Source organism: Tympanuchus pallidicinctus, unplaced genomic scaffold (genome assembly GCF_026119805.1).
Source record: "Tympanuchus pallidicinctus isolate F22 unplaced genomic scaffold, pur_lepc_1.0 scaffold22, whole genome shotgun sequence".
NCBI lineage: Eukaryota > Metazoa > Chordata > Aves > Galliformes > Phasianidae > Tympanuchus > Tympanuchus pallidicinctus.
The window spans coordinates 2,988,330-3,003,351 of NW_026294739.1; the positions used below are offsets into that span (position 1 = coordinate 2,988,330).

The 15,022-nt window shown below is 45.6% G+C and overlaps 1 protein-coding gene across 9 annotated transcripts in view; it reads left to right on the forward strand.

The window, feature by feature from the left end:
• The window catches only part of MAP3K13 (mitogen-activated protein kinase kinase kinase 13), a 63,555-nt gene that overhangs the window by 42,285 nt on the left and 6,248 nt on the right, over window positions 1-15,022 (forward strand). For all 9 annotated transcript variants that reach the window (XM_052687286.1, XM_052687292.1, XM_052687285.1 and 6 more), the window contains 10 exons: window positions 3,836-4,019; window positions 4,484-4,675; window positions 5,389-5,547; window positions 7,237-7,395; window positions 8,688-8,796; window positions 9,791-9,900; window positions 11,000-11,116; window positions 11,622-11,759; window positions 12,809-13,541; window positions 14,863-14,933. In XM_052687286.1, the coding sequence (XP_052543246.1) occupies window positions 3,836-4,019; window positions 4,484-4,675; window positions 5,389-5,547; window positions 7,237-7,395; window positions 8,688-8,796; window positions 9,791-9,900; window positions 11,000-11,116; window positions 11,622-11,759; window positions 12,809-13,541; window positions 14,863-14,933 (1,972 nt within the window). The remainder of the gene's footprint in view (window positions 1-3,835; window positions 4,020-4,483; window positions 4,676-5,388; window positions 5,548-7,236; window positions 7,396-8,687; window positions 8,797-9,790; window positions 9,901-10,999; window positions 11,117-11,621; window positions 11,760-12,808; window positions 13,542-14,862; window positions 14,934-15,022) is intronic.

Here is a 15,022-nt window from a genome sequence, read left to right on the forward strand (position 1 = left end):
AGCGAGCTGCCAGGCAGCCCCATGGCATCCAGAGGGGAGTGCTACCACCCTGTCAGCATTGTGCTGCCTGGTTTGTGTGCTTGATGTGAAGTTGAAGCATTCAAAGGAGATGACATTGTTTTGTTTATGTATCACTGTCACACTGCATGTGTATTTAAAAAGCAACAACACAACACGATCCAGTTTTACATCACAATTACCATTACAAGGCCTAACGTATGTGTATTGCTTTTGAATGAATATATATAATTCATTGTTTCCAGCTCCTGATTTTCCTCATTCTGTTTTGTTTGCACAGAAATGAGGTGTATGGATCTTTATGGTATTTAGAGCAAGAAACTGGTTTCTCTGTGCAACCCTTACTACTGACAACTGCTATTTCAGATTGCACTGCTGCATGAGTGTGACATTGCAGGTTCATCTTGATCCCCAGCTCTGTGCAGTGCTTCTGCAAAGCCATGCTGCAGAAGGGCATGGCTGCTTCCAGCCATGGCAGCTCAGAGCCGCAGATCAGCGGATGCCCTGCAACCTGTAATCCCCACTGGGTGCTTCTTTAGGAAGCAGCTTTGAAATAGCCACAGATGTGGCAGTATGAGGATTGCTTTGGGTCTGCTGTGTGTGGCCTGTATGGTTCAGCTGTGTCCACAAAGTTTTCATTGCCACAAGAAAGAGTGAGAAGATATTTCTGCTGCAAGACTGCTGCTGTCCAGGGATAAACATGAAGCAGATTTTTGGCTAAAACTTGAGGATTTTGTCATACTCTGACATTCACATTTATGCTGAGAGGCCACAGCCTAAAGTTGTTCCAGGGAAGGTTGGAGGTGGTGGGATCACTGTCCATGGAAGTGTTCCAGGACTGTGGAGATGTGGCACTGAGGGACATGGGCACTGTGGGGTGAGTTAATGACTGCACTTGGGGGTCTCAGAGGTTTTTTTCCAACCTTAATGATTCAATGAATTCATGGTTCTGTTTTCCAAATGATCTCATTCTGCTTACTGCAACCACATCTGTATCTCCTTCAGCTGCATGCAGGCCCCCAGTTGGTGACGGATGGCAGGAGGGCGGAGGCTGTAGTGCTCCTTGTTTGGAGCAGGGGCTGCAGGAGCACTGCTGGCCCTTGGAGCAGCAGGGAGCTGCTGGGGCAGCCTTTTCTTCCCCTGGGAGCTTGTTTGCAGCCTTGGGCTGCTGCCTCAGGTCTGCGTCCAGATGATCTGTCCCCTGCTTTAGGGCAGTGGGGCGTTGTGCTGCTTCCAATTGCTTTCTCCTGAGCTACCTGGTTACACTGTGCTGATTTTTGGCAAGTGAGGTGCTTTATGCTGTCTTCTTGTGAGTGTTACCAAGCAGAACGCTGCCCGGTGCCAGTGCTGGCAAGCATCAAAAATTTGCTTCCAATAGATAGGTTGCATGGCTTGGGTTGTGCCTCCCTTGCTTCCCTTGGGATACAGATTACAATCATTCTGCTCCAGCGATTCTTAATCGCCTTAGAAACACAAACTCTTGCATAATTCCTACCGTTATTACACTTTATTTTATTGAGAGGTGTCCCACAGGTTCAGTTAGGCCCAGAGAAGATTGGAACACAAACCATTCCATGCTGGTAGCACAGTGCATTGCCTCCCTGCTGCTGGAAGCCTCAGCTGATAACACTTGTTTTTGTGTACCTATTTTTAATACTGACCCGTGTCAGCCTGTTGTCCTTAGAGGTGGTTCCTGGGAGCAGCAGAGAACACATGCATAACACTATATATATGTATGTATGTGTATTTATATATATATATGTTTAATTGGTAGGTTTGGGTTGTAGTTGGTGCAGACCAGTATGTTCTACTGCGTGTAGTCCAGTGCTGTTCTCCAGCAGTCTCAGCCTCCCTGGGAATCATCAGTGCTTGTTGTGTTATGGGAAATGTGGACATGGCTGTCCCAAAATGTAGCCATGTTCCATGCACTGAGAGGATTTTTGGGGACTTCTGTCTTACTGTATTCAAAAGGAGCTTGTATGCAAGATGGAGACCAACTTTTTATATGGTCTGATAGTGATAGGACAAGGGGGAATGGATTTAAACTACAAGAGGGGAAATTTCTATTAGATGTTAGGAAGAAATTTTTTACTCAGAGGGTGGTGAGGTGCTGGCACCTGGAGAAGTGTGGGTGCCCCATCTCTGGAGGTGCTCAGGGTCAGGCTGGATGGGGCCCTGGGCAGCCTGAGCTGGTGGGGGGCAGCCAGCCCACAGCAGGGGTTGGACTGGGTGGGCTGTAAGATCCCTTCCAACCCAACTGTTCTGTGATTACAGGTAACACTGAGACCACGTGAGCTCCTGGGGCTTAGCAGTCTGCTCACCTATTGCAGCTCACAAATTAGGGTGCAGCAGAGAAGTGAGTGACAGAGCTGTGTGCTTTGTCCAGGAAAGGCAGTGTCCTTGTGTGGGAAGGAATGACTATGTCAGTATGAAGGAACAGTTTCAGTGTTGCCCGTGTCAATACATTATTCACCAGCAAACACAAACAGCAGCTGTATTTGCCTCTTCTTCCAGCAACAAGGTGACTGACAGGTAGAAATACATCTCTATGAAATACTGTTTTTCTTACTGAAAGAACTCCTTATTGATGTCCCAGTTGTTCACTGAAGAACAGTTGCTGTAGAAATACTTTGGATGCCCTGTGACCGGGACAGTGGTAGCAGTGTATTTCACGCACTGGTTTATAGTAGACCTGTGTCTGTGAAGCAACATGTGCTGAGAATTGAGCTTTGCCTGCAGAGCCAAAGGGAGTTTTTGCTGTAAGTGAGCACTGGTGTAGAGCTCAGTGGGCAGAGCCAGGTGCTGGACTGGGTCTCCTTTGCTGTACCCTCAGCAGAAGACACTGCTAGGGCTGATTGCTGCAGGGAAGGCTGTCAGGTCAGTCCCAAGGAGCCTTAGGGCCATCCATTCCCCTCAGTGGTGCCACTGTCCCACTGCAGCTGGATGTTGCTACCTGATGGATCTGACAGACACCTTTCTTTTATTTCAGAAATCAGTGTGCTCACTGTTGCTTTGGTTGCTAAATAATTCATTCTCTAAATGACAGCATTTATTGAGTTGCAGGAAATGAATTATTGCTTGCCTTTCATCTCAGTGTCTGAGGGATGTTGTGGTAGTTTCAAGGTGACTTGCAGACAGCACAGCTTTCTGTTCTGCAGTTCTTTAAGCAGCTTAAACAGCACTGCTGGACCATGCTGGCCACATCCAGATAACAGTGTGCAGTACCAAAAGAAGCATCCCTATAAGCTTTATGTGCTTGTCTGACAACTGCTATGCACACTGTTGGTGCAGGAGAGACTTGTTTCTGTGAGTGGTGGTGGTTAACACGCTTTGTGTTGGGTAGCTCTGTAGGGATTGGTCTGGATTTTACAACCTGCTGCTTCTGGCTTGCTTTACTTACTGTTTTTGCTCATCTTCTTTTTCTAGTGTCAGTTATGAACACTGTTATGTTTCTCATCACCTCTGTTTTTCAGTGGAGTCATGTAATTAATAACAGATACCATCACCCTTTAGTTTTGGAGCAGAGCAACTGTTCCCTAAAGTGCCACCCCACTCTGCTAAGTGGCTGCTGCCTGCTTCATCCATGTGGCTTACCCAGAGTTAGCTGTAGGGGAGTTGAGAAGAAACAGTCTGGGGACAGCCAGAGAGGAGCTGGAGGAAAGAGCTGCCAGGGCTGAGCATCTCAGTGCTGAGAGATGCCATCTCCCACCCACGGAAAATCCACCTTGAGATACAGTAGGGGAAGTGGAAGGTGCTGTCTTGGTGTGATGTTAAAGCAAAGTGTTTTTTGTGGTCCTTCTCCTTTGCCTGTGCCTAGACACGTGGGAGGTCCCGTTTGAGGAGATCTCGGAGCTGCAGTGGCTGGGCAGTGGTGCACAGGGAGCCGTCTTCTTGGGCAAGTTCCGAGCTGAGGAGGTGGCCATCAAGAAAGTGAGAGACCAGAATGAAACAGATATCAAGCACCTGCGGAAACTCAAACACCCCAACATCATCGCCTTCAAGTGAGTGGTGGAGCTTGTGAGAAACGTACCAGTACCAGTATGTCTGGGGAGAGCTGTGTGTGTGTGTGCCCTGGGCAAGTTTGTGGTTTCAGGAACCAAGTTAGGCTGGCTGTAGGGCACAATGCATGGTTATTCTTTGCTTCCTTTCTCAAATCATTGTTGTGAAAACTATGGCCACCGTCCTCACCCAGCACTGCACTTTGTATGCAGGCTTGCAAAATGCCCATTGGGAACTCTGAAACTACAGAGGTAGGAAATTGAAGGAAACCTGCTGTTGTCATCTTGTTCTGTGCAGTGTGTGGAGAAAGCATTTCCCCTTCCTGCATGATTAGGAGGGCTGTTAGCATGGCATTGCCCTGGTGGGGTAGGCAGGTTGCTCTCCTGCCCCTTCGTTGCCGCCTTTAAGAGTTGCTCTGGGACTCGTGCTCTCCTGATCCTCACTAGTTGTGTGCTTCCTTTGACAGGGGAGTCTGCACACAAGCCCCGTGCTACTGTATTATCATGGAGTATTGTGCACACGGGCAACTCTACGAAGTCTTGCGAGCGGGGCGGAAAGTCACTCCTCGGCTGCTTGTGGATTGGTCCACAGGGATTGCTAGTGGGATGAATTATCTGCACCTTCACAAAATCATCCATCGAGACCTCAAGTCACCAAAGTAAGTCTCCAGCTGTTAAGCATGCTCCAGCTGTGATTTTACTACAGGTATTTCTTCTTCTGTTAGCCTGTGACAAGACTGGGATGGTGATAGGACAAGGGGGAATGGTGTTAAACTGAGACAGGGAGGTTTAGGTTGGGTATTAGGAGGAAGTTTTTGAGCCAGAGGGTGGTGAGGCACTGGCACAGGTTGCCCAAGGAGGCTGTGGATGCCCCATCCCTGCAGGCATTCAAGGCCAGGCTGGATGTGGCTCTGGGCAGCCTGGGCTGCTGGTTGGTGACCCTGCACACAGCAGGGGGTTGGAAGCAGATGAGCACTGTGCTCCTTTGCAACCCAGGCCATTCTGTGATTCTATGAATACTTCAAAATGTTTTACATTCCAAGTTTGCAGATGTGGGGCTTTACTAAAAATTGGACAAGGACCCAAATATAGGGAATTTTTGGTGCCTCGTTAACTTGTAATTTTATTAAGATTGGTTTTGTTTTTTTTTTTTTACTTGTAGAACTTAGAGTAGTTGAGGCACAAAAACCAACTGCCCTAAAGGAAATGAGTGCTGTCACCAATGAAAATGCACCGTGTTTGTCCTTGTACTGTGATCACAAACAGCCTGCCCTCATCAGTTGGTCATGTTGATTAAGAAGAAATTGACTCCCAATGGCTGCAGCGCAAGAGAATTTACAAGATGCTGATTTCTTTTTTCTTTTTTTTTCAGTGTTTTAGTTACACACACGGATGCAGTTAAAATCTCAGATTTTGGTACATCTAAAGAACTCAGTGATAAAAGTACCAAAATGTCTTTTGCGGGAACTGTGGCTTGGATGGCCCCCGAGGTGATACGCAATGAGCCTGTTTCTGAGAAAGTGGATATCTGGTGAGTAGGAGAATTGTTTTAACTGAGGATCTTCACCTTCTGTTTAACCAGTTGGTTTTCCTAGTACCTATATGTTCAGCACTCTTTTCTGTCCTAAGGAATGCTCCTTTGTGGACTACTTTCTCCTTCCATCTCGTGCCCTGAATTGTTACTGAACTCTGGGCTGTGGCAGATGACATGCAGATGTCATACTATTAACAATGCTTGAGGGAGAACTGAGCCTTAAAGCTCCTTTGGGATGACTGCACAGGTTTGGGGGTCTTCATGGGAACTGCATCTCAGTTTCTACCTTCTTTCTGCACATTTAACAGTGGTAGCCAGGACAAATCTCCCTGTTTTACAGCCACGATATTTGTTTCAGCAGGCTACAGCAGACCCAGCTTTTCTGGGAGACACTCTTGGGGTTGTTTTGGAAAGAAAACACATCCACTGCTTGCCTCCTGTCTTCCCTTTGAATCACAGGTTCCTTGGGAGGAGTGCTGCAGTACTTCTGCCCTCCTCTTCCTGCCTTCTAGGGTGGCTCAGGTCTAAGAATACTGTGTGGAGCATCGTGTCTGATGCTCTGCTGGGGATTGTGAGAACTCCTTGACTCCTTTTCCTGAGTGATTTAGAGGTGCTGCTCTTTGATGTAAACTGAGAGGTGCCTTTGGGCCCATTCCTCTTCTGTAGAAGCAGTGCAGATGGCTCAGACTCCTCCTCGACATCCATTCTTCCCACAAGATGAGTGAAAATGATGTTTATGAATGCTGACAACAAATGAAAGCAGTTCCTAAGCAGCTTATATGTCTGCTCTCTCTCATCCTTCACAGCATGCTTAAAAAAATCTATAATCTTATCAGGAGTCTTGAAAATCCTTTGCCAGGTCTTAATCATAACAAAGCTGAAACCAGATGAGGTTTCCTGGTAGCTTTGTCCAGACACCTGGGATTCCTGCTTTCCTGCAGCCCACAGAAAAGTTTGAGGGAAATATGCTCAAATTCTGTTGATTTTTATTTTTCTTTTCTTTTCTTTTTTTCCCCCTTCTTCCATGTGATTTGAAATCCCTGGGTTTTGAAAGCATGCCATTTTTCACATGAAGGCATTCCGTGATAGACGGTTGTTCACCTCTAGTAACAGGAGTTCTGTCCCAGGCAGAGTTAGCTTTTTTTCTTTTCTCATTGACCTTTTTTTAAGGCAGAAATAAATACTAGATGAGATTTATGTGTATTTGATACTGACATTTATGTCTGTTGCATTGGTTTCTTCATTTCTGTGTTGCAGTGGTTGAAGTGATGAGTTTCAGACTCTTGAAACATGCAGGGTTATTGTGGGCAGTTGAGTACAGCAAAGGAATTTTTGGCTGGGAAAATGAAGCTAAATGACATATTAAAGCAAAACAAAACTCTACAACCTTGGCTCTCTTGCCTCTGTCTTATCAGATCAGTCTATCCTGCAGTAGATGATCTGTTTGTACCAGTAAGAATAGTCAAAAGTCTCTCTTGGAAGAGCTAATTTTCCTCTTCATTTAACAGGAGTGTTGTTTCATGTATATGGAAGAGTTTCTAATATTCTTTCAGGATTTTGAAAGTCCAACAATGAAATAGGAAAATTAGTGCTGCTTGATGTTCAGCAACAGGTTCCCAAGTTCCAAATGTCTCTGTTGAAATGAATTCATGTGGATCTTTTTCTCCTTGCTTGTTTTTCCATCAGGTCATTTGGAGTAGTTTTGTGGGAGCTGCTTACAGGAGAGATTCCCTACAAAGATGTGGACTCCTCTGCCATCATTTGGGGAGTGGGCAGTAACAGCTTGCACCTTCCTGTTCCTTCCACCTGCCCAGATGGCTTCAAAATCCTCATGAAGCAGACCTGGTAAGAGCCTGAAAGCCACACAGACCTGCAGCTCGTTCCTAGGGGTGAAACTGGTGGGAGTGCTGAGCCCAGAGCATAAGGTTCTTAAATACTCTCACACTTGTCACAAGAACAGGTGATAAAATTCTGGATTCTGCTTCCTTTTGGCTGCAGGCCTGAGCTCCAGAAGGACATTTGGAATTCAGAGGAGGTGGGGAGATGTGTGTGGTTTGGGCAGGCAGGGCAGGGCTCTCACTGGCTGCAGAGTAAAAGGATTTCAGTTTATCTGAGCAATGAAAACCCTTAAGTGACTGTTTTTTGACAGAGAGGAATTCAAACTTTGTGTATGAAATCAGGATTTTGCATATGTGACATAGCTATAAGAAGAGCTTTCAGTTTCTTCCACCTGCCAGCTTAGAGTTGAAATTCCTGGTCTCAGGTTATGTATTAATGCTTAATCTATGTAATTTGGTTTTGACACAGAGTTTAGGTTATCTTCCTGCTCTTCTGTGTTACACCAGCCACCCTCCCAAAGGCACAAAGGGGAAAACAGGCCAAAGCATCTATGGATCCTTTAAATGCCTTTTTACCCTCACGATCCTGAGGTGCAGCAGTTTGCAGGGTTGCAGTTATGTGTGCTGAGACTGATGCTCTGCCTAACAGTGCTTCTGCACATGGCTGCAAGATGCAGGAGGCAGTCTGTGCTGCTTTGAGCACTGTGTACATGTGTGGAAGTAGGTTTGTAGGGGAGAGGTGTCTGGAGAAGCTGTTTCTTGTCCTCCACGCTGAATCTGGTTCTGTCTTGAAGCTTAAAGATACAAATGGGTTTCCTTTTTTAGTAGGATCTTGCAGAGATGCTCGGGGTGTTACAATACTGCGTGGGCTCAGGCACAAACTGCGTCGATACATTTGGTGTTTTTAGATCCCTGCTTTGTTGTAAACTGTTACCCTGTCATTTCTATGGGATTGAATATTTCCACAGATTTCATTTGGAAAATGAAGTCTGTGTTGTCTTCTTGACTAACAAGTTAGGAGCAGTTTCGCTTCCTATTATCTTTCATGTTTTCCTATTTTAAAGAGTTTTCATCTCTTCTCTTTCTGTAGGATAGACCATCACAAACCAGAAAAAGAATAAAAAACATGTCTAGATCAATGAGCTTGCATTCAAAAGACAGAACCTAAAAATGCTCCTTCTCTCTAATTTGTCAGCTACATCAGAGAGCCAATTCCAGTGAGAAGCATTTTCAGAAGGGCAGCAGTGGTCAGCAATGTTAACCTTCTCTCATGGTGGGTGTTTGTCTGTTTTGTTCCAGGCAGAGCAAGCCCCGGAATCGTCCCTCCTTCCGACAGACACTGATGCACCTGGATATTGCATCTGCTGATGTGCTGGCTACTCCTCAGGAAACCTACTTCAAATCACAGGTAAGCAGTGATAGCCCAGGCTGTAACTCATGAGAAGTAGATAGCTGCATGGGTTTGGTTTCAGACACTGCTCCAAGTGCAGCAAAAGTCAAAATCAATGATATCAGTTTGATTCCTGGGGAGGAGCAAAGCTGATGGGTGTTTTATAATATTTTACCTGAACTTCCATAGACTGAGACATCTACTGACAGGAACTGTCTCGTTCGCTTCTGTCTGAGACTGCTGACTTCAGAAGCTCTGCTCCCAGCTCCAGGAGACCACAACACTGCAGGGAGGAACTGTTTTGTTTATAGTGAAAATGAGCAGGGCAGGCAGTGGGACAAAGACAGGGCTGTGAAGGTGCTCTGGAACTCTTAGGGAAGATCTAAAAGCATAGGATCTGGAGATTCCTCTGAGCCCTACCCAGTAAGCCATCAACTGCTCTTGGGGTGGGAATGAGAATGAAACTGAGTATCCAGTACAGAGGATCTATGTGGTGTTGGGGTGCATGAGAGGAAGTAGATGTGTTCCTTAAAGCTGCAGGAATCGGAACTTCAGGGGTTCAACAGAGTTATGATACCCTACTGACATTCATCTTTGTCATGTGTGTAGCTTTCCAAGTTTTCAGCCATTCTGTTTCCTTTGAAACAGAGAGGGAAGAAAATCATAGAATCACAGGATCATAGAATGGCCTGGGTTGAAAAGAACCGCAGTGATCATCTACTTCCAGCCCCCCTGCTATGTGCAGGGTTGCCAACCAGCAGACCAGGCTGCCCAGAGCCACATCCAGCCTGGCCTTGAATGCCTCCAAAGAGACTGTTTTTTTTCTTTTATTAAATTTCTTTTATTTTTATCTTTTTTCTTAGTAGAAAATGCAAATATATTTTAATTGTGCAAGTACAAAATTGAAAATACAACATGTAGTTGTTGAAACTAGACCTGCTACGATGTTTTCTTTGGTGCAACCAGAGATCGTAATCCTCTGTAAATACCTTAGTGTAAGTTGCTTCCCTAGGCTGAATGGAGAGAAGAGGTGAAGAAGCATTTTGAGAAGATTAAAAGTGAAGGAACCTGCATCCACCGGCTAGATGAAGAATTGATTCGCCGTCGAAGAGAAGAGCTGAGGTCAGTTGATAGGCTTGTTTATTGCTCACTTCCCCACTCCAGCCTTCTGATCATGTGCTGCAGCCCCCAGACTGCCTTCATGCTACTCTATTACTGATTGCTGGGCCTGGTGCTCCTGGTGGTATAAATTCAGGCAGCCTGAATTCCTCATGAGTTCAGAAACTTACACAGTTCCTGCAGGCACTTAACTGTTGGAAGGCAATAGAGAGAGAAACAGTGGGAATTGTTGCTGCTCTTGGGCTGCCTGAACAGTTTGCTCGAACCAGGAGAGGGGGCAAAGGCTTGTGTGTTTACCAGGGGATATTTGTCTCTGAGTTTTGGTGTTTGTGATAACAGTGTGGAAACTTGATAATCTCAATGAGAAATGCATCTTGCAGTTTGCTGTGAGCTTTCTCATCCCTGACACTTCATTTGGATTATTTGTTTTTCAAGAAGTGAATACAATGCAATCTATCATCCCACTGAAATTGATTGTGAAAGCTAGATCAACTTGAAAAGGTAAAGTAGAATGTTTATGTAAGAAAGCAAAATGTTATCTTCTATGATACAGTTTTGCAAATATAGTTATGACAGAGAAATGTAGAATGCCAAGTATGTCGAGCTGAAGAAATCAAAGGAAGCCTTGTTCAGCCAGCTTGCTGTAGCTGTTCATCAATGTTCCCTAGCCCTTGAAAGCTTTCAGAAGCCACGTTTTCCAGCTGTGTTTTGAGATGCAATATGCAGTTGTACCATAGCTATAAGCTATAGCTACATTCTGCTTTTTATAAAATGCAAACTGATGACTTCTGTGCAAACAGGACAATTAGGGCTTGGCTGAAAGGTTTATGGATGTCAGGCATTTGAAGCTTCCCTATTGAGGAAGTGTTGCCGCTTGCTTGGGACTGTTGAATACTTTCTAAATTGTATCCTAATTAATTCTTGGTATCAAGCTCATCATTTTCATTTGCTGTTAGCTCTATATGAGGTTCACAAAAAACGCTCTAGTGCTGACAGGTTTGACTCATGGAAGATTTTTTCCTCATCCTTGTTTCCTTATTCTCCTGTCTTGATCTGCAGACATCAGGCTCTGGAATCATGATTTTTGTCTTCTGATTTTCAGGCACGCTTTGGATATCCGTGAGCACTACGAGAGGAAGCTGGAGAGAGCCAACAACTTATACATGGAGCTCAGTGCTATTATGCTGCAGCTGGAGGTCCGTGAGAAGGAGCTCATAAAGTATGTATCTGTGGGCAGAATGGTGTGCCACACACCTGGCAGTTTGCACATAAACCAACGCCTCACTTCTGAAATACATAGGATACTTAAAGAGTTAGTATTCCCTGACTTTATTCTAGGGCTAAAGAGAGGGCTGGCAGGCACAGATAGGCCTCTTAGGAGTAGAGCACTGCAGACCACTTAATGCACGTACCTTTACACCATGTGTACTGCCTTAAAGGCACCTTTCCCATTTGATGTTGGCATCCTTTGGCCCCCTTTGTAAAGAGAAAAGCGTTGCTGTTCTGGACTGTAGACCAGGGCTGTGTTCCAACTGCCTGATCTCTGCAGAGAGAATTTAGAAAATGACTGTGTCCTTTCCCAGAACAGTGTGTTGTGTTGGACCCAGCCATAGCTGAGAAACAGGCACGCAGTGTGCTCACTGTACAGCTGTGTTTCTGTCCAGCAGGAGCTGCAGTTGGACAGAGGGAGAACTGATCTGCTTTATTCCTGCTAAATGTTTCAGGAGGGAGCAAGCAGTGGAAAAGAAATATCCTGGGACTTACAAACGCCACCCAGTCAGACCAATAATCCACCCCAATACTGTGGAGAAGCTGATGAAGAGGAAAGGGGTCTCCCATAAACCAGGCAGCCAGACTAAACGGTAAGAAGTAACAGCCTCATTCTGTGCCAGGAAACAATGGTAGATCCCCACTGAGTTGAGCAAACTGCTTGCTTCAAGTTTGACCACACAGATTCATTCTATGGTTCTGTGTGGTTGGCGACCCTGCACGTGGCAGGGGGGTTGAAACTAGATGATCATTGTGGTCCTTTTCAACCCAGGCCATTCTATGATTCTATGAACAGCCCAAAGGAGTGTTCACTCTTGGGTCTGATCCTCAGAACCACAGCTGTTTAGTTACCTTCAGGTCAAAGGAATGAATCCTGCCTTCACCCCTACCTACACAGCTCTCTGAATCTGTTTGGTCCATATGACTTTTTCCACAGATGAAGACATTTTCATAGGAGATCTATCTTGAATTCTGGAGTCCAACTAAAGAATATTTAGATAATCCCTGATTTAAATGACTGTAGGCAGGATGAGGGATTGTGGAAATCAGCCTGCCCTTAAGGAAGTCAGATTCATTGTTGAGAAATGAAATAAGGATTTGGGAATTCATGCTGTCTTTCAGCTATTTCCTCTCTGCTTGACTTTCAGAATATGAGATTCTTTGGAAAGGTGTTGTTTTCTGGTTTCTGGGAATTCCAAGGATTAGAGAGTCCTGATTAGTAATGAATAAGGACTTCCAAATTAATATTAACATGTGCCTCTAGGATGGGCTGTCTGATACCATCAGCGTATTAGGAGTGCTATTGTGCTGAGCCTTGTATATGCACATGGTGAAAGACGTGCCCTACACTGAGCTCTCAGGCTTGGGAAGAGCAGTCTGGGGAGCAGGTCATCAAAGTGAAAGAAGAAGAAGTGGTTGATATTTGGAAGAGCAGCAAGATGAGCTGAACAGAAAAGGCATTGAGTGATGGGAATCAAAGGAACCTAAACACAGAAGTCAGACTGCTGGAAGGAGGGAGGCATGTAGACTACAGAAATCAGAGTATGCTTATGGCTGTGGTTGCCTCTCCTATGGCTCCAAGCTGATGAAGTCGTTTCCCAATTTGTGGTTTGATGTTAAACTTTTGCTGACTGTCTTTCAGACCAGATCTGCTGAAGTCGGAGGGCATACCCAGTGCAGAAGCAGCATCCAATGGCTCACCAGTCTCAGGAAGCCCCAAAATGTCAACTCTGAGTGGCAAAAGTCGCTACCGCAGTAAGCCACGTCACCGCCGAGGGAACAGCAAAGGCAGCTACAACGATTTTGCAGGGATCTTGAAAAACCAGCCTGTGCAAGATGATGCACCCCCACCTCCACCTCATAATCACTCTCATCACCCCGGTCTACCACAGCAGCACGGCCACGGCCATCACTCACGGCTTCATGCCCACGGACAGGATATTGCCAACTGTGCAAACAACTTACGGTACTTTGGCCCTGCAGCAGCGCTGCGGAGCCCCCTCAGTAACCATGCACAAAGGAGGATGTCTGGTTCCAGCCCCGACCTCATCTCCACTGCCATGGAAGCGGATTGCCGGAGGAATCTAGAGAGCAAAGAGAGCAAAGATGATCACTGGGAGTGCTGCAAAACAGATCAGTACAACTCCTGTCTCCAGTGCAGGGAGGAGGACGGTGGTCAGGTACAGATGTCATCTGTTGAAACAGGAGTGAGCCATTCTCAGTCCCCGACGGCTGTTTCCCTGTATGAAAACGCGCAGTACATTGAGAAGATGGAGGAAGAGGACTTCAGCAACTGCACCTCAGCATCTGCCCTGGGCACACCGCAGCACATGGCTTCCTCAGTACTACCTTGCAAAGCAAGACCCATTCAGAAGGTAAGGACGGCACGGTGATTTAGACAGAAATGAGGCTTCCTCCTTCACCTCTCTACCAAAAGAGCGCTTGAGTTGCAAGTACAACTTGTATCTTACAGATCGTGCCGATGTGAACTCTGCTTTGTGATCTGGGCATTCTTTTAGAATCAATTTTATTGAGGAGTACTGTATCAGGGCTAACAATGAGAGTTGTCAGATGCCTTTGATAATGCCTGAGGAGGTCCCAAAATTGCAAAAAATGTGCTGAATCTTTGTCGTTGAAACAGTCTCAAGAATGTTTTCAAGCCTTTCTCAAAACAAAGGAGGAGATAAATGCATTCTTTTGTTGATGATAAATATGCCACAGTTTCACTGAGCATCTGTAGCACTGCTGTGTCTCAGAATAGAAATACAGCCTTGGCTGTGGTTTTGGGAGATGGCCCTTTGCAGCAGCTTTGAGACACCATGCTCCTTGACTGAAAGCTGTGGTTCTAGGTTAGCAGATTTGCTTGAAATATCTGAGCACTAAGCACACTGACCTGGGACTGCCAGAGTCAAAAAGGTATTGTGGCACAATTGTACAGAAACAGTTCTTTATTCCTTCTCTTCCATCCAAATGGTGAGAGAGGTAGGAACTGGTGTGAGTTCAGAGAGAAGGGAAACTAAGCCTAGGTGGAAGAGTGAAGGAAAAAGAGGATACCAGAACCAAGAGTATGGTTTAGAGTCCAGAATGAAAAGAGGATGAGCTCTGTATTACAAGAAGGTAGAGTCTGAGCTGGGGCTTGCCAGGTTAGATAGGATGAGAGGAGGCTGTGAAAAACCAAGAATGCAGAGAGTGTGTTTATATGGGAAAACGAAAACAAAAGGCTCTATTCTCTCAGAAGCAGAAAATGGAACAAAACTCAAGTTTTCCAGTTAGTGAAACCCACCAGCAAAGAGATGTCATTACCAATGCTTGCTTCCACCAAGGCTCACGTGGAAGAGGTTGAAGTGGTAAAGGCTACAGAGTGGCAGATCAACTCCATAGTTTATGTTGGTTTCAGTGAATTACTTGGTTTGCTTCTGTTTGGGGGAGTGGGTGAAATCCAGAACATTATGTTCTCAGTAAATGAAGTATTTCCAGTTTATTTCTAAGTCAATCTCTCCAAATTCAGAAATGGCAGCATTAGGACTGTCTGAAATAATGTCCGAGTAAGACCAAGTCCAACTCAGTTCTGTTTGTCCTCTTGGTCGCAGGCTGCTAACACAGTGACTTTGTCCTAGAGGTCCAAGGGCAGCCATGAAGTCGTGTGTTTGTTCTTTCACAGCTGTGCTATCATTCTTGTCCTTTGTTTTCTGCCAGAGTGGCGATGACTCCTCAGAAGAGGAAGAGGGCGAAGTCGACAGTGAAGTGGAGTTTCCTCGTAGACAAAGGTAAAAGGTGAATTCACTCTAATCTCTCTTTGCTAGGGCGAATTTCAGCAGAGCTGTCATAGCAACTGCACACCAGCTGTGCTGGCAAA